The 24,834-nt window shown below is 40.4% G+C and overlaps 1 protein-coding gene and 1 long non-coding RNA gene across 2 annotated transcripts in view; one reads left to right on the top strand and one right to left on the bottom strand.

The window, feature by feature from the left end:
* Positions 1–4,004, top strand: part of LOC115277879 — a 39,495-nt gene extending 35,491 nt beyond the window's left edge. The window contains exon 4 of the long non-coding RNA XR_003902554.1: positions 3,643–4,004. This is a non-coding gene — a long non-coding RNA (uncharacterized LOC115277879). The remainder of the gene's footprint in view (positions 1–3,642) is intronic.
* Positions 1–24,834, bottom strand: part of PTPRM (protein tyrosine phosphatase receptor type M) — a 755,728-nt gene that overhangs the window by 552,080 nt on the left and 178,814 nt on the right. Inside the window, exon 2 of the mRNA XM_029921584.1 lies at positions 20,277–20,399. Within this exon, the coding sequence (XP_029777444.1) occupies positions 20,277–20,399 (123 nt within the window). The remainder of the gene's footprint in view (positions 1–20,276; positions 20,400–24,834) is intronic.

Genomic DNA, 24,834 nt, shown 5'->3' with positions numbered 1-24,834 from the left:
TAGGTCTAACAGGAGAGACCTGGCAGGGGACCATGGGGAGAGGAAGGGAGAAAGAGAGTCGCGGAGAGAGTGAATACTGAAAACGAACCATGGACTGAAGGGGGAGGGGGAGGGAGGGAGGGGGTGATGGTCATGGTGGGGGGCACTTGTGGGGAGAAGCACTGGGTGTTACATGGAAACCAATTTGACAATAAACTATTAAAAAATTTAAAAAATAAAAAAATTTAAAAAGCACTAATTTCTGGTACATCATAAGCAGTATGATCCAGCAGTGAGACACAGACTTGGCCAAATGATGAACACGTTCTACTTTCCACCTTGTGTCTCTGTGTCTTAAAGCTTGTCCTCTTTTTGAGGATAATGTTGAGAGTCTCAGTGTGAGGCTCCTGTCCCGTCTGTCCCCCCATGCTCACCCCATGACTCTTACCACATTCAGGTGGACTCAACATCGTAAGCCTCCTGATATTGATTCACTATTGAATAAAGGAAAAAAATGGGGAAATGACCACAGTTTAGCTAAATTTCCGGCACACTATGCATGAAGAAAGAGAACCGCCTGCTGCAAGGAATAGTCTTAGATGGTCACAATGTCAAGAAAGGTAGTATATGAGCTCATGCGACCAACTCAAGTTGTGTATTTCAACAACACATTCAATATTTTGAGCAACTTCTCATTCTACAACTGGGAGATGAAAATAAATGCACATAGGTACCAAGATAATTTGATGGACAAAGAATGGTATGTATATTAGTTTGCTAGAGCTGCCATTAAAAAAAAAAACAAAAACAAACCAAACAAAAATAAAAACAAACAACAGCAACAAAACCACCACAGTTTCCATTAAAAAATACCACAGCAGAAATGTACTTTGTCATAGTTCTGGGGTTTGAAAGTCTAAGAGGAGGGTGCAGCAGGGGGCTTTATTCTGAATCCTCTCCCTGGCTTGCAAATAGCTCTCTTCTCACTGTGTCTTCTCACATACCTTCATATGGCCTTTCCTCCATGTATTCACATCACTGGTATCTTTTCCTCTTCCTTTAAGAACACCAATCACATTGGGGCGCCTGGGTGGCTCAGTCGGTTAAGTGTCCGACTTCAGCTCAGGTCATGATCTCATGGTTCGTGGGTTTGAGCCCCACGTTGGGCTCTGTGCTGATAGCTAGCTCAGAGCCTGGAGCCTGTCTTCAGATCCTGTGACTCCTTCTCTCTCTGACCCTCCCCTGCTCACACTATCTATCTCTCTCTCTCAAAAATAAATAAAAACATTAAAAAAAAATTTTAAAAGAACACCAGTCACATTGGACTAAAGCTCACCCTAACGGCCTCATATTAACTTAATCACATCTTTAAAGACCTAATCTCCAAATACAGTTACATTTGGAGGTTAGGCCTTCAACATATGGATTTCAGGTAAGAGGGAACAATTCAATTCATAACAGATGGTCTTTTCAACAAATAGGACTAGGACTTTTGGATATACATATGCAAATAATCATAATCATAATCAACTCAAACCCTTACCTCACACCATAGTTAATTTGCATAGATACTGAATCTAAATGTAAGATATTTCGGAGAAAAGTAAATCTAAAACTTTTAAAAGAAAACATAAGAGAAAATCTATTTGATCTTGAGATATAACACCAAAAGTATCCTCCATGAAAGAAGAAAATGAGTAATTAGACCCTGCACATCATTCTAAGCTTTGTACATATTCTCTCACATTTCTTTTTTAATTTTTTTAATGTTTTATTTATTTATTTATTTATTTTGAGAGACAGAGAGAAACAGAGCACGAGCAAGGGAGAGACAGAGAGAGAGGGAGACACAGATTCCAAAGCAGGCTCCAGGTTCTGAGCTGCTAGCACAGAGCCCAACGTGGGGCTTGAACCCATGAATGTGAGATCATGACTGACTCAAAATCGGATGCTCAACTGACTGAGCCACCCAGGTGCCCCTCTCATATTTAATTCTTACAACTACATTATGACATGAGTTTTCATTTCTACATTTTACAGATGAGAAAACTGAGGTTCACAAAGGCCAAGTAACTTGAGCAAGATCACATGGTTAGAAGGTGCTAAAGTCAGAAAGACTGAGGGCGCCTGAACGGCTCAGTCAGTTGGGCGGCCGACATTGGCTCATATCATGGTCTCACAGTTCGTGGGTTCAAGTCTCGTGTCAGGCTCTGTGCTGACAGCTCAGACCCTAGAGCCTGCCTCTGATTCTGTGTCTCCCTCTCTCTCTGACCATCCCACACTCACACTCTGTATCTCTCTCCCTCAAAAATAAAGAAACGTTTAAGAAGTAAAAAATTAAAGTCAGAAAGCTTGAAGTAAGCTAACAGCAATTTTCCTATTGGGCATATTACAGAACAGAATTAAAACCCAAGCCTAATATTTTAGTAGAATAAAAAAAATATTTTCTAAAGCTTAATACAGCCAAACTGTGGTGTGGGAGCCTATTTATTATTATCTCTAAGTTAAAATATACAAATATCCAGCTTTCAATTGTGCATGTTCCTTTAATGTGGTCCTTGTATGGCCTGCAGGGTGAAATCTCAATGTCCAGCAATGTAGATATCTTGAAAATAATGTTTAAAAATTCTCTCTTGGGGAAGAAACCATTTTTATATTTCTCAATTTAAAATAAGTCCTTTCAAAATTTATTTTAGAATTTCTGATTGATCTTTTTTAAAATATGTATTATGTGTCAGTCATATAATCAGTGGGTACCAGAAGTTTGCGAAACACAGTATTATATAATGAGACGTCTGAGCCCCAGAAAGACAAGCACAAATGTCAGAGGGATGGTAGAGAAGCCAAACAGAACAAAACAGAATGGAAGAGAGTAGAAGTGCCATGTGCTCTTCACCTTCTAGAGTTTTCCTACCTAGAAAGAGAAGGTAGAGCGATCTTCACATGCCTCTACAATAAACCGCTTCTCCCAGGCCCAAGGTTAAAACTGAATTTAATATTCTGTATCAGACCACCGTGAAGAATAATCTATACAAATTATGATGATGTCATCTGTAAACACCTATTGGTATCAATGGCTTTAAATTATGGGTTGGCATTCTGGTTTATGAGGAAGCTCCTTAAGATGTATTAAAAATCTGTTTACTCTTCGTATTGATTTTTTGATTAATATGTTATCCAGAGAGGTTATATGCAATGGTTTCCCTAGAAAAGCTGACATTTATTCAATGATATTTACTTTACTGAATTAAGTAGCAATATATGCTCATATATCTTGGCTATCTCTAGAAAATTATCTTCTCAGAGTTAAGGTAAAGGAATATCTGTTTTATAGAAATATTAGGGTATGACTTAATGACATAAAGCCTAAGAAAAGCTCTATGTGTGTAATATCTACAAGTTACAGATTAATTCTTTCCTGGTTTTTATATCAAAACACCAGAAAATTAAAGTGAATTCTCAAAACTATTTTGGTCAATTAACTGGATTTTTTAAAATGGCCTTCATTTTAAAGAAAAAAAATCATCATTATTTTCAATTTTCAGTAATTTTCTCTAGTCATAAGTCACCAGGACTATGGCCTTTTCTTAAATAAAATCCTCTATGGACAAAAATGGCAGAGGCTGCAAGCCGGTCACGAAATGTTCTTTCTTCTTCCTCCAGGGCATCCAACCAAACTCTACTCCCCAGCTATCCCTGCAGGTTGCAGAGACCACGTGTCTTTGTTCTACTTCTGAATCTGGTCCACAGCAACCTCCCACATCAATCCTCCCGCGACTGTCTCCTTTGCCACCAAGATGTACACTTGAGGGCAATCTTGGAAAACACATGCAAAAGATGGCCGAGTCCTCCGCAACATGGATGTCTTGTAGCGGGCTGTTCCCAACCCGAAGACTTCCAATCTGGAACCACCCTAGACTGCTACACGAATGGAAAACTAATGTCTACAGTGTGAAGGCAGCATCTAGTGCATTTTTTGTATTCTGTGAATTCTTAGCAAAAAACAAAGAGCTTCATTTTCTTTAGAAATCTCTTTAATCTCAAAATAAGGATCTAGATCACAGAACCTATTGAATTTAGATGTATCCTATTCTCAGAACTCATTCAATAAGTCAATAGACATTTGTGGAATAATCATTTCATTTGCTCTTACAAAGACTTACAAAGTTAGTGAAAATGTCTCCCATGAATATAATTAATTACTTAGCTTGGAAGACAACCTATTTATAAATTACATCTTCAAATTACAGAGAAAGCCGAATATTATAAAAATATGATAAATTACTAGTTCCTTAAAGAACAATGCTTTTGGTCACAATTGTTTTCTTTTTTTAATTATTATTCGGTTGGTTGGTGAGCTGTTTTCTGTGTTTATTTTTTGTGAACCAATATTCATTTCTCTTTCTAAGGGTGAGCAGCCACTCCTATGAATTCCCTCAGGGTGCTCTCTTTCTTTTTTTGAACTGGAAGAAAGTTCATCAAGTTAGAAAGTACTGGTCTTAGAACTTGAAAACCAGTAATTTCCCTCATTATTAGTAGAAATAGCAAGAAAGGCAGGAAATGAAACAGATGGTGACTCTAAAGGGTTTTACAATAATTATTTTTGAAAGGTTTTGCTGAATTTGTCTAGAATGAAGCCTTAGCAATCTCTTCTTTGACCTACCTGAATTGAATAGGTAAGTTAATTAAGGAAGAAAGGGGGGAAAATCACTTAAATCAGAAGATTCCTTGAAACCAAGACTGTTTCAAAATTCCTCTCTTTGGGTGAGTGGGTATGTAGAGGCAAATGAGGATAGCCTCTCTCTACCCACTACGCTGACCTCAGAAAATCTGGGACCAAAGTTTATCCTGCTGTCTGAAAAAATATCTGATCTCTGGGATTTATTCTGAATCAAAACACAGGGCAGGCTGTGGTGTGAAAGGATCACAGAGGATTTAAATCTGCTCCCTGGAGCTCTGGGGGCTCTCTGCTCTCTGCTCTTTGCTTTCCCGTGGACATGTCATTAAAGGCCACTGGGGAAGGTCACTAATGATAAAGATCTTATGAAACACAAGAATAAATAAGAACTCTTAACGGGGCCAAAGGAGATAAGGAAGAGAAGCAGAGAAGGCATATTCATGAGCTCATTTGCAAAACCTGACCCAGTGTCTTAGCAATGTCACCTGGAACAAGGGCAGCCCATTCAATTAAAAGAGCAAAGAATTACACGTCTCCATCTGCTGGAGGACTTAAGGAATTACCCAAATTAGAAAGTGTGACTTGGCTTTATAATGCTTATTGAAAATCTTATCAAACAAATTAAATAAGAAAAGAAAACAGGACCCTGTGGCAGGCTCAAGAAAGTGTGACTGGTCATACCAATCACAACTATATACTTCTATTACTTAAAGGTTGAAATGAAACAACATGACATTTCTCTGTTCAGTGGCAGGGAAAACAATGCATGAGCCAAAGGCAGGCATTTTAGAAAGACATATCTCAGTGAAGGGCTCAGTGAAGGCAGACCCTCCCTTCATATAATTCTACTGGAGGAAAAAGGCTGTATCTCCAACCTGCGGGGTGGCTATGGATGCCAACTACTAAAGTGGGCAGATGGCCACTTCCTGCTCTTTCTTGATTACATCTATCAAATCTTTTTAGGAAGCCTTGTTAAGTATGCCAGCCTGTGGGGGACTCCAAATAACAGGGACTTCCTAACGTGAGTCCCAGGTTTCAGAAGTCAACATTATGGGCAGGCCACTGGTAGATGAAATTAATCTTTAGTGAGTCTTTACCACTTCCTAATTTTAATTTTCTTTTCTTCGGGTCAGTGCTTTATTCTATTTTAATACTTGGTCTGTCAAGTAAAACTTTGCCTCCTTGCTCTTAGGTCATCCATGACTGTCTTGATCTTCTAGGATACTACACCAGTGCCTGCCCACAGCGGGTGCTTCATGAGTATTTACTGAAACAGAAAAGTCTAGAAAGAGCTAGAAAGGTCATCTGTTTCTGTCTTCTTTGAGCTTAACTATTAACTATCTAAAATAGCCAGATCTCTAGAGAGCATGAATTCTCCTGATAACTCTTCCCAGGCTATGTTAACATTAAACTCAGAAAATGTTGATCTGTTGTGCCTTTTAAATATTAGTAAATGCTGTTAAAACTCATATCTTTGGAAAGAAATGTGTTATCTTACATAAATGCAGGTATGGACATCAGGGAAACAGATATGTGACTGGTAGGTTCGCCTGCAGGACCTGTTATCAGCTCATACGTAGTTTCTATCAAGCACAATTTCCAAGTCTCCCTGAATAATGTTCAACCAGCCTGATATCACTTTGTCAGTGCACATTTCACAATAATAGGAGTTGAAATTATTTTATCATGACAGTAAATATGATGGTTCCACAGTTAAGAATCTCAGAAGTAGCAAAAAACAAAAAAATCTCAGAAGTAGCATTACCAATGATTTTATACAACTTCCCTACATACAATTAAGTTAAAATAATTCACTTTACCCAACCTTCTGCTGTCCAGAAAGCCTCCACCCAATTTCAAATATATGAATATTAATCCTACTTTCAAATTTTTCTAGAGGATGACATCTCAGAAACTAGACCTTCAGAGAACTTGTATAATTCACAGTTATGTGTCTTTGTACAATGTCATTGGGTGGGGGGTGGTTATTTATTTTAAATGGGTATTTATTAATATAACCAATAAATGCCTTGCAGTAATAGGGATGAAGTACTTAGATTGTCTTTATTCAAAAAAGAAAGTGAGTTTTAACACTCAGATATCTTTTTGGCAGTATTTCCAGAATCTTTTCCCCTTCTGTTTTTCCCCCCAGAGTCCTCTGGGCCTTTAACTGTAAATTGCCATGGTAGGCATTTCACTTAAGATGGTCTAGGCCAGCAGTTCTCAAAGTGTCTTCCAGGGACCCTGAATTCTCTGAGACCCTTCTGGGGAATCCACAAGGCCAAAATGGCTTTCACAATAATAATATGACGTTATTTGACTTTACTGTTCTCATTTTGTTCTCAATTACTAACAGATGTCCATCACTGCTCTGATGGCTTACGGCATGCATGTATATACACTGTTGTCAAAATTTCTGGTTCAATTTCTAATCCAGAAAATATAAACAGACAATACCCACATGAACAAAACCTCTTTAAATGCATCACATGCTCTTTTAAGAGTGTAAAGGGGCCCTGAGACCAAAGAGATTGAGAACCACTCAGAACACAACTCCAAAATCTCAGTGGCATGACACAAGGAAGTTTCTGTTTCCCTGGGGTGCATGCTCTCCCCGCCCCCGCCCCCCGCCCCCCCGGCAGTCAGCTGAGGGAGTGTGTGCACACAGGGAGCGGGGAGAAGTCACTGCTACATCTCCTCCCTCGGGCACCCAAGCTAAAAGCATCCCGATGCTTCCACAATTAGCAAGGCAGGAAAAAAAGAAGAGTATGGGGAATCTCATACTCACTGCTGAAGCTCAGCCTGAAAGTGACATGTGTCACTTCTACTCACATTTCACCAGCCAAATCAGGTGTAGCCACATTTAAATCAAAGGGGACAGAAACACACAATCCTCCCATGTTTCTAGAAGGTGAAAGTTGAAAGCAGTTATTCGACAACACTACTAACTACCAGAAGAGCTATCTCTTCAGGCAGCTCAAACCTTCCCAGCATCTTTTCCTGATACCATTATGCCTCATGACCGTGTACTGATGGGGACTCATGAAACCCATTTCAGGAAACACATGGAAAAAGTGTATTTAAATATGACACATACGAGGGGCACTTGAGTGGCTCAGTCTGTTATGCAGCCAACTTCGGCTCAGGTCATGATCTCACAGTTTGTGAGTTCTAGCCTTGCATTGGGCTCTGTGCTGCCAGTTCAGGGCCTGGAGCCTGCTTCCAGTTCTGTGTCTCTCTCTCTGTCTCTCCTCTGCTCCCACTGTCTATCTGTCTCACACACACACTCTCTCTCAAAAAAAAACATTAAACATAAATAAATAAATAAGACACATACAAGGTAACATATTTAAGATTTTCTTTCAAGACAACCTAGAAACATCAAATCTAAACAAAACATATTATGGTATACTTGCCTAAGCTTGTATATAGTGCTATTGTGTAAAACAGGCTTTCTAAAAGTCTTTGTTTGACCAGATGTGTAAAACCAATTATTTATAAGAATTCATGCCACTAAAAAATGCCCAACGCCTTTTCATGAGAGCAAGACCCAGATCAATTCAAATAAATTAACATTCCTGTCTGAACTGACTCACCCAGCCCAAGTAACAAATCCAGATGTCAATGGTGGGCTGACCCAATGACCCATCTGCTGAAAAATACAAACTGTATCATTTTGTTTTCCAAATAACAAGCATTGATTGCAGTATTAGAAAGGTCACTTGTCATCAGCTCAGTCATTGACCTGCTGGCAAATTGCAGCCTGTCACTCCACAGTGAGCCAGGACCATCAGGAGGAACTAAGGCACGTTGTGTTTATAAAGCACAATTGGGGAGGTGACTCCATTTTCACAAGATGTGTGTTTAACAGGATGAGCATCACAGTCAGCAGAGATGGAAAAAGAAAACAGCATGAAAAGGAATGGCTATAGATATATTTCAGAATTTCCCAGGATGACTACCAGAAACCTCACAGACGTCTATCTGCTTTAAAATGCACTGAATCGAACCCAGCCTATGTCCCCAAGTCTGATGTTAAGGATTTCAATCTTCTGTACATTTTCTATGGGTAACAGAGTAAATATAAAAGATGTCTCTTTCAAGTTCCCTAAAAGGAACCAGGGAAAATAAAATTAAGAAACAAACCCGTATCAGACAACCTAAAGCATACGAATAAGGATGGGTCATTTGAAAAACACATCTCCAGCGACATCCTTTCTAAGACTACTGCTATAGTCACGTGCTACCCCACATACCTGATTCCGACATTATCAGTTGTCTCAATTTGTCCACCCACCAGAGAGAGGTATCATGATTGTCCAGCTGACAATCAATTAAATAGCCATATTTATTTCTCTTTCAACCATTAAGCTTTTAAATATCACTTTAAGATATAATTTATCACAATCTCCTAGAATAAAGTATCAGCCAACTATGCATTAAAGGCCACTTATTTAAAATAATGATCTGCACAATCATTTCATGGAGTCTGCCAAGAAATGCTGTAAGATTTTTTTCTGTATTCAGCCTTATATTATGGACAGGATACAAATGAATGCAGGCATGTATCCAAAAATAAAATTAATAATTCCTTATGCATCTTCTTGCAAAGTTTCAGTTAGCCACCAAAATATCCACCAATAGGATAAAGATCGTTATACTTGGTACACTCACTGAGGCATAAGACCACAGTGTAGATAGAGCATGTGTCCTATTTTAGAGAGTCCTAAAATTACATCCCTGAAGTTAGTCACTCTCAATCAGTACATCGGCTCCACTAAGCCTCTCCAATAAAGACCAAGGAATCATTCTGATAAGCTCCGAAAGGGAAGATACGGGTCACCTTAGTTTTTTTAAATATATATATAAATATTTTCAATGTGATTTGAGAGGACAGCCTTCTGCATCCGTGTACAATAATTGCTTTGGCATGGTACCAAATTGGGGTACTTCTTGCTGGTGCCCCTTGGGTCCCCATATACACAGCAAATTTTTTTTAGTCTTAAAACTACAGAACAGCTGAAACAGTAGTACAGTAAATACCTATACACACTGGACACAGACTTAACTGTTAACATGTTCCCACATTTGCACACTCTCCCAACACATACACGTATGCACACACATTCAACAATCAACAAATTGTCTCCTTGCTTCACATCTTCGCCAGCTCAGTACAGCCTCTGAGTGTCTTTCTCCCTCCAGGCTATGATGTGGGTCATTCCCTGATGCTCTGCAGCTTCCTGAGCAGCCTCAGGAGTGCATCTGCTGCCCACACTCCACTCACTGCCTGGAGACAGGCTGTTCCTTCTGCCTGGCCTGCCCACCTGCTCTGGCCTCACTCCTCACGCTCTCAAGGCCCCTCTTGGGAACACCTCCTCCTGGGGGCCTTCTGCTGGCCCTCGGCCACCAGGCTCTGTCTGGGCAGCGGCCTGGCCCCACCAGGGCACTGGCCACGCCACTTTGGCCTCTCCTGGAAGACTGGGCCTCACTCCTGGCTGTACCCTCAGGGCCCAGAATATACAGCTCAGGGCTTCACGTACAGCTGTAGCTCCAAAAGAGACCTTCCAATTCTTCCTGGCCTTCAGGTAAAAGGAATTAATTCAGGCATAACCATTTCTTATTTAAATGTATTCATCTCTTTGGGGCACCTGGGTGGCTCAGTCGGTTAAGCTTCTGACTCTTGGTTTTGGCTCAGATCATGATCTCATGAACTGTGAGCAGTGTCAAGCTCTGTTGACAGAGCAGAGCCTGCTTGGGATTGTCTTCTCTCCCTTTCTCTCTTCCCCTCCCCACTTCTCTCTCTCTCAAAATAAATACACTTAAAACAATTAAAATTTATTCATCTCTTTGATTCCTTGGAACATGGAAGGTCTCAGATGCACTTCACGGGGAGCCTACGTCTCTGACCACCATAGGCAAGAGGAGATTGGGGTAAACCAGGGCCCTCGGGACACACAGAATGTCCAAGCCTCCCGCTCCCCCACTGCCATGCTGCACAGGGCAACCTTCCCCTACCAGTGGCTATGCAAGCCAGTATATCAGTGGCCCACTCCAAACCCCCCATAAAGCAAAGCCCCAGACCCAGTGGCCCATCTCCCTCAGGCCTCAGGCTCTCTGATCTTTAAAGAAACTGTTTTCAAATCAGCCCAGCCCTACCCCACCACCCGCTGCAGGCCAGTGAGGAATGTGTGTTCCAAAGGCTGACAGGGTCCCAGAGTTTCACATCAAAGCCCACTGGCCCTTCTTTTGGCTCTACTGCCAAAGCAGGCTCCTCTTTTCCAACAATTTGGCCGTGCCCCGCTCCTGGGGCCCTTGCACCCAGAACACACGATGCATGACAGATGACCACCTCCTCACTGTGACTCTCTCAGGCTGGCTCTAACAACTGCCCCACCGCTCCATCTGAATCTCACTTCTTGCATTCCTCCCCTACTCAGATTCTGAGAGCTTTACAATACCTCTCATGATTGGCCTGCCTGTTCATTCCATTACTCAGCGTCACGTAACTCTTGTGATGTCATCTTGTACAACTTTACAGGAAATCAAGCAAGAAATAAATGTATTTTGAAAACACCTACTTATATATACAGGCTCCTTTGTGTCCTTTCCAGCAAATATTTAAAAAGTAGCTAGCCACTGTTTTTGTTTTTGTAAGTTTCCAATCAGCCAAGGCAAGAATTTAGAACAAGTTTAAATGAGAACATTTGTTGAACACTGAATATAAATGATTGAAATAAGTGATCATACCTAATAAAATAGCCCCTGGCCACCTTGAAACACTTATTAAAAATCAAGACACTTAAAATAAAAAAAGACTCCCCTGAACTTGAAAGTCTGTCTACAAAAACAGAATCACTGAAAACAGTATGTCAAGTGATGTAAGCCAGGCACAAAAGGACAAATGCTATGATTCCAATGATACGAGGGACCCGAAGAAGTCAAATTCAGAAACAGGAAGTAGAGTGGTAGCAGCCAGGGCCTGGGCAGAGGAGGGAATGGGGAGGGAGAGTTTAATGGGTACAGGGTTTTGGTTTGGGGAGACAAAAAAGTTCTGGGGATGGACAAATGGAAATAGTTGTACAACAGTGTGAATGTACTTAATGCCAATGAACCCTTAAAAATGGTTAGCATGGTAAATTTTATGTTGTTTACACCCATGTTAAAGTGAGGCTACCCAGAGCCCCATCCTGTTTAACTAGAATTCCACATACATCACTGATCTGAAATGGATATTTTTTATTACATTCTAAAGTCATTTTTCTAAATTTTTTAATTTAGAAACTACTGAGAGAATATAAGTTGGGTCCAATTTCTTTCACTGTGTCTCATCATTTACAGTTTAAAAGCTAACTGGCCTTGGGTGGCTCACTTGGTTAGGTGTCCAACTTTAAACCAGGTCATTATCTCACAGTCTGTGAGTTCAAGCCCTATGTCAGGCTCTGTGCTAACAGCTCAGAGCCTGAAGCCTGTTTCAGATGGTGTGTGTGTGTCTTTCTCTCTGCTCCTCCCCAACTTGCATTCTATTTCTGTCTCTCAAAATTAAATAAACATCAAAAAGTTTTTTTTTAAACCCTAACTGGAAACCCATCCCAAGCTTCACCAAGGTGATCTGAGTAAGATGTAGGGAGGAGTGGCCATTAGTGACTATCTTACATCTGGGTGGCAGGCAGGCACCTTCTATGGGTCATCTGAATCAGATTCCCAAGGAAAGCAAAACTGTTTTTATTTCCTGAGTTCAAGGACTGGAAATATTCAGAATCAACTTAAAGGATGCCAATTCAATGATCACCCCCTAAAAAAATGGTAAGGCAATCCTCCCATCCCCCCAAAAATACTATCAGTATTTTAATGGACTTCTTTGACCTTACTTTTTTAATTCAATCAGAAATTATATGGGTGGCCCCTGGATGGCTCAGTTGGTTAAGCATCTGACTCTTGACTTCAGCTCAGGTCATGATCTCATGGTTTTGTGATCAAGCCCAGTGCCGGGCTCTGCACTGGGCATGGAGCCTGCTTAAGATTCTCATTCATATTCTCTCTCTCTCATTCGCTCTGTCTCTCTCTCTCACCCCTTCCCATGCTTGTTCTCTCTCTCTCAAAAAAAAAAAAAAAAAGATTATATGAAGGTCTATATCTTCTGCGATAGAGAAAATAATAACCTGGTCTGACTGCCCACTTTGCTCAGAAGTCCAAATTAAGCTAAGGGATGAACTCATAACAAATTGCTCCTGAAGAATTAATTAATACTGTGCTGAGCCAGGTATGAGGCTGAGTTCGTAAAGTAGGTCATCTTGTCTCACCTGGTCCACAACCCTACAAGGCAGGTTCTAAACACCTTTCCACAGCCTTCAGGATCCAGTTAAGACTGACCACCCTGCTCCATCCAGCAGAGCTCACCTCTACCCCGATGTGGCTCCTGCTCTTCTCTCTGCCCAGATCCCTCAGCCTCCATGTTCTTCTCGCTCAAAAGGATCACGGTCTCTGCTTCCCAATCACCCCACAGATAAGCTGGTCCTGTCTACAGTTCCCATCCCTTGGAAGACCCTGATCCTAGTGCAGCTTTTCTCTCCAGCCCTTAGCACATGCCAACATCAATGTGTGTCTCTGCTTATGAGCTCCTGCTTTCCTCCTCCCCAAGACGCAATCAGTAAGGGGACAGACTTTACTACTGTGGCTCCACCATGGACAGCCAGGCCCATGGCAGTCACTCCCCAAACACATATTACTATCAGTTTACAAATGAGGAGGCTGGGAAACCAAGAGCTTAACAACCTGCCCAGGGTCAATAACTACAAAGTGACAGAACTAACATTTGACCCGGGTGGGGCCAGCAGCCCCCACACTGGATAAGCCTTCATGTCCATTTTCAGAAGATCCAGAATGTTTCCTTCTGGGATGAAGACCATCCCCTCACTAAATGCCATGTGCTGCTGTGGGAAGATCACTCCTCAGTACTCAGGAGAGCAAAACTGGGAGCTGGCTGGCTCTCCGATCTGGAAGCTGGGAGCAGGTTTAACTTCTCTGAACTTCAGGGAAGCCCAGGGCGCTCAGTCTGTTAAAGTGTTCAAATTTGGTTCCAGTCCTGGCCTCACAGTTTATGGGTTCGAGCCCTGCATCGGGCTCCATGTTGACAGTGTAGAGCCTGCTTGGGATTCCCTCTCCCCATCTCTCTGTCTGCCACTTCCCAACTCAGGCCTTCTCTCTCTCAAAAACAGATAAACATAAAAAAAAAAAAAAAAAAAAAAAAACCCACCTTCACTGAACTGCAGTCTCCTCAGGTATAAAAGAGAGATAAATGCTTCCCAATTTTCCAGGGTCATCATGAAGATCAAAGACAGACGCAAAGAAGCAAACTTTGTCAACTGCTGAGAGTCATTCAAAGATTTCTTTGTTTGTTAAGGAGAATGATCAGAGAGTACTGGCTAGCCCCTCGCCTGCAATACAGATTTTGTTTTTATTTCTTCTAAGGGACAAAGTATACAAAAAAGCTAAATTTGATGCTATTGTGCACTGAGTCTGATGAACTAAATTCTGTATTACCTTTTAAGTATTCAATTCTAGAAAGCCATTAATTAATGAGGGGAAAATGTGGTCTTATAGGACATAATCTCTGAGCAATCCAAGAAGGATCTTACCAGTCTGAGGATGAAAGGGACACCAGGGAGGGGTCCTTACTTGGCTTGCTCAGTGATGAATCCCGATGTGATGTGACGAATAACAATGCCTCACACATCGCAGGTGTTAAGTAAATATTTGTTGAATGTTGACAGATTCAAAGGATGAATGAGATAATTAGACAACTGTCTGAATATTCTGTGCCAAAAATACTACTCACTAGATACAGACTAAAATTGGAGGAAAAATGCCTTTTCAACCCCACAGTCTCCTCTTCATCACTCACTAAACCTTGCAAAAGCCCTGAAGTGTGAATAAATGCAGAAGGCTTCCCTTACCAGAGGAAAATATGCCTGATGAATGCACCCAAAGAGGAAACTTCAGTTCGTGTGTATGCCACTCCATCATCTTTCCCAAATGTGAAACTGACTCCATGTAAATAGACGTAGTCATTTTTTCTATTTTCTGGGTCATCACACTAACAGTGCATATAGCCCTTCATCCAGCACTTCGTCTCTCTGCCTTCCACAGGGGCACCCAGAGAAATGATTCGATCCTTAGTCACAGCATCTCACGAAGACCACCATCCCCAGTTTGCAATATATAAACAAAGTGTAGAAGGCTAGATGAGCTTCCCCTGGTTACGTTCTACACTACCCGGAAAATGTGTTAAGTTTTCCTAGTGCTGGAAACCAAATTCAGTTAACAACAGCCCTGATGGAGTCATGATTTTTTTAAGTTTATTTATTTATTTTGATAGAGACAGAGACGATGAGAGTGGGGAAAGAGCAGAGGAAGATGGGGAGAGAGAATCCCAAGCAGGTTCTGCACTGTCATTGCAGAGACTGATGCAGGGTTTGCACCCATGAAGCCAGATTATCAGGACCAGAGCCAAAACCAAGAGTCAGATGCTTAACCAAATGAGCCACCCAGGCACCTCTAGAGTGATGACTTCTTAAAGGGACCATGTCAGGTATAAATAAATGTCAATATTATGAGTACCAAATGGCCATGTTTATAAGCTACCTGTACATTTTTTAATATTATGGACAGATTGGTTGTTTTCATGTTTTATATAAAATAAACTTGCATCTTCTTAGACATCAGATATAGAACTTGTCAAATATCCATTTTATAGAACTGGAGCACAAAGGCACTATTATCCTTAACTGAAATGTTAAAACATCAACTACTGTCAAACTGTGCAATTGTTTTTATATGATAAAACATTTCTTAATTAATACATCTTAATCTACTCTGATAATTAGACAATGTGCCACAGTACAGAGAGTGCCAGGATACAACAGGACTAGCAAAATGTACCAGATTATTATTTGGTTACTGAAGCAAGCATTCTTGCACTCAAAGTAGTAATCCTTATGATGAAGTTTAAGAAAGGTCCCCATTGCCAGAGGAAACCAATCGATAGGAAATGAACCACACATGCACCAGTAAAGAGAAATCATGAGTCACATAGTTTCACCATCAAACAAACTGGCTCAGAGCTAGCTGCAAAAGTATAATCTGTAACATACACATCAACTTCAAATATAAAAATTTAAATGGCATTTGGTATTTATTTGCCCTAAATATGTATTTCCAGAACCAATGTCACAGCCTTAGATTAGTAACCAAGTCAGCTTATATAAAGCTCTAGACTGTATTTAAATTTTTTAAATGTGGCTAAAAATAACCCCACACGTGAAGATACAGAGAAACAAACCCAACACACACTGGAGCATCAATCACAAAAAAAGACCCAGAAAAAGGAAAATTTTAACTAGAGCAAGCTTAACGTAAAAATTGTAGCCTTTCATGGTCATAATTTTAAAAATCAGCTTGATGGATTATTTGCTTATTAGAATCACAACAGGCCCACAAGGGTGAGGGGATTAAACAATAAAGAAAATCTCAATGGTTTTCAAACAGAAAGCAAATCTATGAGAAAGATAGAGAAAACCCCTAATCATCATGATGGGTTTTTTTTCTTACTGATTCTAATGGCCTAATATTTGGAAAATATATCACCTGAAAGTAGGAGAAAATGTGAAACAGTACTTGGTTGTGAATAATTATAATATGAATACAGAAAACAATACCAATATAAACCAAGTCCAAAGCAACAATTACAGGCTGGTGCCAAAATGGTCTAAGACAGGGGTCAGCAAAATTTTTCCATAATGGACCAGACGGACAGTAAACTTCTAGGCTTGGTAAGCCCTACAGTGTCTGCTGTCATGTCTATTCTCAGCTCTGCTACCGTCGCTTGAAACCAGTCACAGACTATGTTTAATAGGCAGTGCTGGGTGCCAGTAAAACTTTGCTTATGGATGCTGAAATGTGAATTTCAAATGTCACAAAATGTTGTTATTATCTTGATTTTTTTTTTCAACCAATTAAAAAAATCAAAACCACGCTCGGCCTTCGAGCCCTCCAAATATTGGCAGGAGGCTGGATCTGGCCTGCGGAACACAGTATGCCAAACGCTAGTCTAAGACACCACAGAACCAGGCTATGCACAAGGGAAAACGTACAAATATACATGTGAGAACAAACCCAATAGTACTTTATTGTTTTTAATCTTGTTTTTTGAAAGTTTATTTTATTTTGAGACAGACATAGAGAGCAAGTGAAGAAGGAGGGAGCAGAGAGAGAGGGAGGGAGAATCTCAAGCAGGCTCCATCCGCATTGTCAGCAGCCCGAAACAGCACATGAACTCCAGAATTATGAGATCATGTCCTGAGCCGAAATCGAACCGACTGAGCCACCCACGTGGCTAATATGCCCCTAATCCAATAATATTTTAAGGATGGTTTTAAGGAAATTAACCCTCAGGAAGGTTTGGTTGTATCTGATTTTGCCACCCTAAATTTATGCTGATAAATTCATAAAACTAGTTTTTGTTTTAGTGTAAGAGGACCAGCTTTGGAATTTGTTTTTGAAATAAATATATCATGTTATACATATTAATGCAAAAGGGAGAGAGGAAAACCCTTGCCACTAAATAGTATTTAAAGCAAGTCATGGCTGTAATGTCTAAACACATTGGAAACTCTGTTTTCAAATCCATACCTTAGGATACTATATGCAAAGTTTATAAGATGTTTCCTAATTTCTAATAATGAAATTTCATTGAGAATTTCACTTCTCACCTTGGGCAGATAGGTCAGCTGATGTTTATTGCTCTTAAAATATTGCCACTCTATACAATACCAAATTATATAAAAAATACAACTGGATTGTTCCCTTATTGTATTTTCGTAACTCTCTTTCCCAAGTACTCAAGTTCCTATAGAGAAAGACTCATTTCTTATAATCTTTCATCCCCTGCAGTAATCAGCATCATGATTAGCATATACTAGTGCACCAAGGAATTTTTTTAATGACTAAAGTTCCTTTAATGAATAGGAGGGGGGAAATACCATATTATGTTATGGCAAAAAAATTTAGTCTGATGGAACAGCTACCAATTTTCAAAAATCTCATCTGGACCCATGCCCACTGACATCACGGGAGACCCACCGACACCCAACCACCCAAATATCCCCACAGTGATCTGCACTCTGAGGTGGGGTTTGAGGGCACACATTTGTAACTATCAAAAATCAGACGGAACTGACAAACAAGTTGGAAGATAAACCCCTCAGAGATCTCAAGTTAAAAAAGGCCTAACATTAGAGGGAGAAGAGAACGTGGGTGATGGGCTTTGAGGAGGGCACTTGTTGGGATGAATACTGGGTGTTGTATGGAAGTCAATTCGACAATAAATTATATATAAAAAAGGCCGAATATTAATCACCAAGTATTCCATTAGTCATTAGAAGCAGAATAAATTCAAACAGAAAGTATAAATACCCCACTTCATTCTTCCAAAGGCAGAGGAGCCTTCAAAAGCCAGAAGTTTGCAAAGTTGCTTCCTCTTTGTTCTTTCATTTATCCAACCAATTGTTCCAAGATGCAACTGGTCTTTGATCTTTATTACCATTTTTATAATGGCCTCTGCTAGGAACCCATCATTTCTATACTTAGAACTTGGACATCCTGGCCTGAGATTCTACTGCGGGAAATCAAAAAGTAAAGGACAAGATGGTGGCAAGAAATGATACCTCCCCCTCCTTCACAGAAGGGTGCACCTTATCATGTGACAAAAACTGAACTAGTGAAGGCTGAAAAAGATACTGTAATATTGGGGCTTATTTGTAAAAGTCAATTTTTCCAAGACAGTCTTCAAACTAAAGGGCCACAATAATTACACCGACTGCCTAATGTGAAAAATTGCAACGTTTTTAAAAACCAAATTAGAAGAAAATGAGAAAAGCCCAAGTCACTCTTATGGAGAACTCTCCCAGGACTAAATCTGAGCACCCTGCCCACTCTCATGGCCTCAGCCATCCCACGCCTCTCTGGACATAGGCTAGAGCCTCAAGAGAGAACAGGCAATGCCCAAAAGGCCTTCTGGGGTAGAAAGCTAGTATAGGGAAGGACATCTCTGCACAAGAAGTGCTATCTCCCCCACTCACTGGCCAGCATGGGAGCAAAAGCTGGAATTTGTAAAAATAACTAAAGTACCACTGATCCAAACACAAGTCATATTGAAAGCACACACACATATAAGAGAAAAAGAGAGACAGAAAAGGAGAATGTCAGCGGAGGGGACATAACCAAGAGCTAGAATTGTTTGAAGTCCAGTAAAGCCGTAGAGCTAAGGAGCTCAGTGATCCCTTCTTTGAAGTTATAAGGAGTTAAACGTGGGAAGGAGAGAGCAAGAACATGGTGGGCATTAAAACTGGTAACACTTTGTGAAGAACAACGTTAAACTCTACTTCCTGTTGAAAATCTATCTTTACAAGATGACTTACTAAATGCAATTATTGCTACATCTGGGTGTATTAATGAAGACTTTTACAGTTACAAAAAAAGTACAAAAATTGTGTTTTATCTAAAATCCAAATTGGAATCATGTTTGGTATTTTGAATCCTGAATAGAGTATACTCTTCACCCCTTTGTAACATGAATCAGCAAATCTAACTTTTTAGATTAGACCTGAAAGACCTAAAAAGGGTGTCCCTTAAAGTGATCAAGTTCAATGTGATTGACATTCACTCATCAACAACTCCCTGTTCTTCCTTCAAAACAGGAAGTTGAGTTCTTGTTGGTGTTCAGTGGAACAAATGTCTTTCACTCATGGGAAATTTACTAAGCACTTCTTCCAGAACAAAAAGTATCCACATTTTTATCTTTTCATCTTTATCCCCAGTTTATCTTTGGTGCCAACTGATCCCCTGAGGCTGACAAGGTTTAAGTTATTCCCCAAGGTCTCCCATTTGTGAAGCAGACTTTGTTTGGATTCCCCAGCTAGAGCTCCATCCACTACTAGACACATCTGCTAGAAGAGGCATCCATCTATTGCCCATATCTGCTGCTTGGGAAAGGATCAACTGGGGAATGCCCATTAATCTAGCTCAGCCGCACCCAAAGATAAAGGAAGTAAACTTTAATTAAACTTTAAAGGAAGAGATACAAAGGTAAACTCCTTGTACCTCATCACTGGTCCTCTTGTACTAGTACTATGTACTATGGTACTATGTACTATGTACAATAGTAATGTACTAGTTAATCACCTTGAAATGCCACACTCAAAGACCAACTCCCCCACTCATCCAACCAATACCCAATGAATATTAACTGTGATGAAGACTCTTGTGAAGCTGTGATTTTGAAAAAGAAAATTTAGGGGCACTGGGGTGGCTCAGTCGGTTAAGCGCCTGGCATCAGCTCAGGTCATGATCTCACAGTTTGTGAGTTCAAGCCCCACATTAGGTTCTCTGCTGTCAATGCAGAGTCTGCTTCAGATCCTGTGTCTACCTCATTCTACTCCTTCCTCAGCCTCTCTGTCTCTCAAAAAGAAATAAACATAAAAAAATTTTTTTAAATAAAAGAAAAGAAAAAGAAATTTTAATTTTTTTATTTTAAAACAAAAACTTAAAACTATATGCAAACCTGATGGCATCCACGGATCCGAAGCTGGTTTGGTCAAGGTGTTCACCTGCTCCCAGTTGAAGTCATCATCTTCGGCCTGACTATATCCGCATGCGCTATACGGCTCGTCAAAGAGGCAACCCCCTAAACGTAAAAGAATGAAAAGTAATGTGAGCCACAGACAGACTTCTGGAGTAAACTATGATGATTGCAGGTAACTGTGAATCTACTTGATACCAAACTAAATTTGATTTGACCTTTGTGCTCAGGTAGTATGGAACTTGACCGTACTGTACCCTAAAGGCTAAGCGCTAATCAAGCTGAATATTCACCGTGCCTTGCCAGCACTGCTATACTATACTGTTCCCCACCCCCAAGGAATCCAATGTTTGTATAATCCAATTGAGAGGAAGACCCACATAAATTTATAATTCATATTTTCCAGATTTACAGAAATCTGGAATAAATGATCCTATGTTCAAAACTTTAATAGGGTTGCCCTAGGTAGTCAATGTGTTTTCAGTAAAAACGTATCAAGATGTGTCCAAAAAAATTAAAAGAGAAATGCTTTCACCATAACACTGGCCCAATGTCAGGGGGAAATAGTAGAGGCCATGAACATAGCTTGACAAATATATTCTCTAAGGATTATTCTAAATCTAAGATAAAAGCAGGTTTAACTTTAATACTTTGGAGATTTGAGGACTCAAAAGTAAAACATTATAAATTTGCTTATAGTCCACACACTTTTTAAAGGCAAGAATAAATTCAAAACTAAACATGCGGTAAACATCTGCTTAATTCTGGTGCTAGAAATGAAGCTACTTCAAGAAACAAAGAATAAAAACAAATGCAATTTAACAAAGCAGTTCAGCTGTTTCAGCATCCTGGGCCACACTGACGATGTTCAGTGCCACCCACATTCTCTTAAATGTCTCCTGTTACTTTGAATTAGTACAATATCAAATCTTTTCACCAATGTTTCACATTGCGAAAGAGAGTGATTATATTAATCATATTATTATGAAAGTTCTAATATCCGTTATATAATGCTATTAGTTATATTCATTGAAAAGTATTACTCATACCATTTGCAACTACATGGATGGAACTAGAAGGCATCATGCTAAGCGAAATTAGCCAGTCAGAGAAAGACAATTATCATATGACTTCACTCACATGAGGACTTTAAGATACAAAACAGATGAACATAAGGGAAGGGAAACAAAAATAATACAAAAATAGGGAGGAGGACAAAAACATAAGAGACTCTTAAATATGGAGAACAAACCAAGGTTTACAGGGAGGGGCTATAGAAAGGAGGGATGGGCTAAACGGGTAAGGGGCATTAAGGAATCTACTCTTGAAATCACTGTTGTACTTCATGCTAACTAACTGGAAGTAAATTTTTTAAAATTAATTTTAAAAAGGTATTATTCATAATTACTTGCCAATGATGAGAAGGGCTCTGATCAAGAAAACACAAAATAAGAACATTATTGCACTATGTCTGCAGTGCAATAATACTATGTCCAGCAGCAAAAAGATAAATGAAATAGCAAATGTACAAACTCAGAGGTAAAGACAGATGTTAGAGGTCACCCGGGGCCAACCTCCACCCAAATGCTTATGTCAAGACTACAAGCTTCTAGATAGACAGCTTTGAGCAGGCAAGACCCTCGGGAAATTTAGAAAAGCATCCCCACCTTGTAGACAATCCTCCCTTTAAAAAGACCCAAACTCTGCTTCTTCAAATGTACACTCCTCAGCTCTACCCTGTGCAGAAATAGGAAAAAAGTCTCCACTTTCACACAGGAAAGCTGATTATGTGAAAAGAGCTGTTATGTTCTAAGTCTTCGCTTCCCCAGGCAAAACATGCATTGCTCCCCTCAGTTCCTTCTACCAGAAGGCTTTCAGATTTTCACTGCCCTGGCCGCTGTTCTCTGGATACTCCCAGGGTTATCAGCATTCATCCAGAACAATGACTCCCAGTACTGGAGCCAGAATTCAACTGGCTGTTTCCCTAGACCTCACACTCTTTCAACAGTCTGGGCAGAGTAGCGGTCCATTCCGAGCTTCTGTGAGCCTTAAGTCCTGTATGTCTTTTTCATAGCTGTTAACCTTTCCCCTCTCTTGTAACAAGACTTCCTGATTTTGAACTCAGGGCTGTACATGGATCCTTCTTACTAAATCCCATCTCATTGTCTTCCATGCCTCACTCCAGCCTGTTAAGAGCTGTCAGAATCCTGATTCCACCATTCGGGTATTAGTCATCCTACCTAGACTGGGGTTATCTGCAAATTTGATGAGCACACGTTCTATGTCTGCCTCCAAATCGCTGATTAAAAAATGTTAAACAGGGCAGAGTCAAGGGACCTCAGACCGTTTTAGGTCTCTCCCAGCTCTCTAGCTTTGCCTTAGTTGTTAGCTTCAGGCATGCCGGTGAAATTAGTAACCCTGGACACTATCCTCTGTGACACTTTAACAGAACTGGTCAATTAAACATTCCACTGAGAACAAAAACTCATTACAAAGATACAGCACTAACTCAATATTTCACCCTGACAACAACTGGTAATTTATACTTCCCTCCCACTCAGCTTTAACAAGTTCAGAAACAAAGTGGATTTGGTAAAAAAGACATAATACTAACAACTTTCCAATTTGGGGTAAGAAATGTTAGAAGTCTATGCAAACATCTAGGAGAAATATTTTCCCTTCGATGCAAACCCTAATTCTGATGTAGAAAATAGCTTCAGTACTGTAGGAATAAGCTCAAATAGCAGTAGCACTAATAATATTCAGACAGAAGGAAACTACCATGAATTCTGACAGAAATGGGGTCCCCCCATGGAAACACGGCCTGCAGCGCAATCTTAAACAGTGAGAAATAGCTATCGGCAGCCACAAAGCAATTCAATGCTGGTTAAAGATCTGGTTCACAAAACCACCATTGGCACTGAAGATATAACCAAATATAAAGGCGAAAGCATGCATGGCTGACAGCAAGCCCCAAAGGCTGATACAAAAACCTGGTGCAAAGATATACTTTCCCATTACATAAAGCTGCTTTTATCACTTGAAAGGAAACATAAAATATATGCTATGGTTCTTTCTGGACCCATGTACGACTATCATACCACTGGAAAATGGGATAGACTCTGAATTTCCTACTGCCCAAAGATAGATATATCTGCGCCCCCCCCCCCCGCCCCGCACCGCACACCAATTTTCAGAGCCACCACTGGCCTCATCCAACAGAGTTGAGACCCTAAAAATAGTAAAGGCAGTTTACTGAGCTAAAATGAGATGAGATTAAGGTGTTTACATCTGAATTAAATTAACCAATTAAAGAGACAACACTTAAACCTTGGTTTTCAAGGCGGCTCTGTGTAGTGACAAGGGGAACAAGGTCAAAGATCTGGCCGATCCCCCTCCTCCCACGGCTAGCTTTGTGACTGTAGACAAATCACTTAGAGAATCCTGGTCTATCCATCCATAAAATGGAGATGACACATATCTGACATGGTATTTCTGATGATTCAATAAAGAGAGCAAATGTCAAGTTAGTGTATCATGTGGTCAGGTATGTTCAGCCAGTATCCGTTTATCATTCATTCGGAAATCCTTCTTACAACAGTGACCCTTGTGGGTTCATTTCATTGCAAATAACTGGGATATGTAATTGGAAATTTAGAAGTGTGTGTCATCGGAAGGTGAAGAGCCGTGAGCCACACTCCTGTGGGCTTCTCCGTGGAGCCATGTAAGGGCAAAGAGCACTAGGTTTTTCAAATACATGCTTTGGGGCCAATGAAGAATGTGATAAGAAAGCAAAGTCTCCAAAAAATGCAGTGAAATAAAACTCTTCCAAAAATAAATCTTCATTTTCAGAATAACACAGTTTCTGTACAGGAATGGATGGGGAAATGGTCAGCAACAGACATGCCACGGTTTCCCCAGAACGGTTTTTACTTGGACTAATGCCCAACAACTCATGGCTCAACCACAGTCCTCCACCCAGATGGAATTAAATTCTTTCCTTTGTGTGGAGGGAAATCAGTATTAACCAAAAGTCATGCACAAGATGGAGGAAAGGCAATGCAAGCCAAGTGGGGTGCTGGTTGTCATCATTCACATTCTCTCTCCCCCTCCATCTCCTTCTTCCTCTCTCCCTCCCCCCATCTCTCTAGCCTCCCTCTCTCTGTCCCCCCCCCGTCCCCTCCTCCCCTTCTCTACTTCTCTCAGCTATCTCCCTCCCTCTCTCTCTCTCTCTCTCTCTAAAAGAAAGGTGCATGAAAGCCTACAGGCAGGGTAGGAATTCTGAAGAGAAGCAATTTTGGTTATAAATCTTAGTCATCTTGGTACTCTCTGGAACTGGTACACAATAGTAAAATGAGTAATGAATTCCCCAAAATTCTATGCAGAATTTGGCTACAACAATTTTGGCTGGGCATGTTTAAAATAAGTGCAAGGTAACATCCACTTAGTCAATGAAAACAACCCCCACACAGCCCCGACAAAACACCCAGCTCCATTCTGTTGTATTCCAAGATGAATAAGCTACAAATGTTACTAAGTC

The sequence above is a fragment of the Suricata suricatta genome, chromosome 14, assembly GCF_006229205.1.
Source record: "Suricata suricatta isolate VVHF042 chromosome 14, meerkat_22Aug2017_6uvM2_HiC, whole genome shotgun sequence".
In the NCBI taxonomy this organism is placed as follows: Eukaryota; Metazoa; Chordata; class Mammalia; order Carnivora; family Herpestidae; genus Suricata; species Suricata suricatta.
Note: the sequence above shows the minus strand (reverse complement) of the source record. Positions and strands in the feature narration are given on the sequence as shown.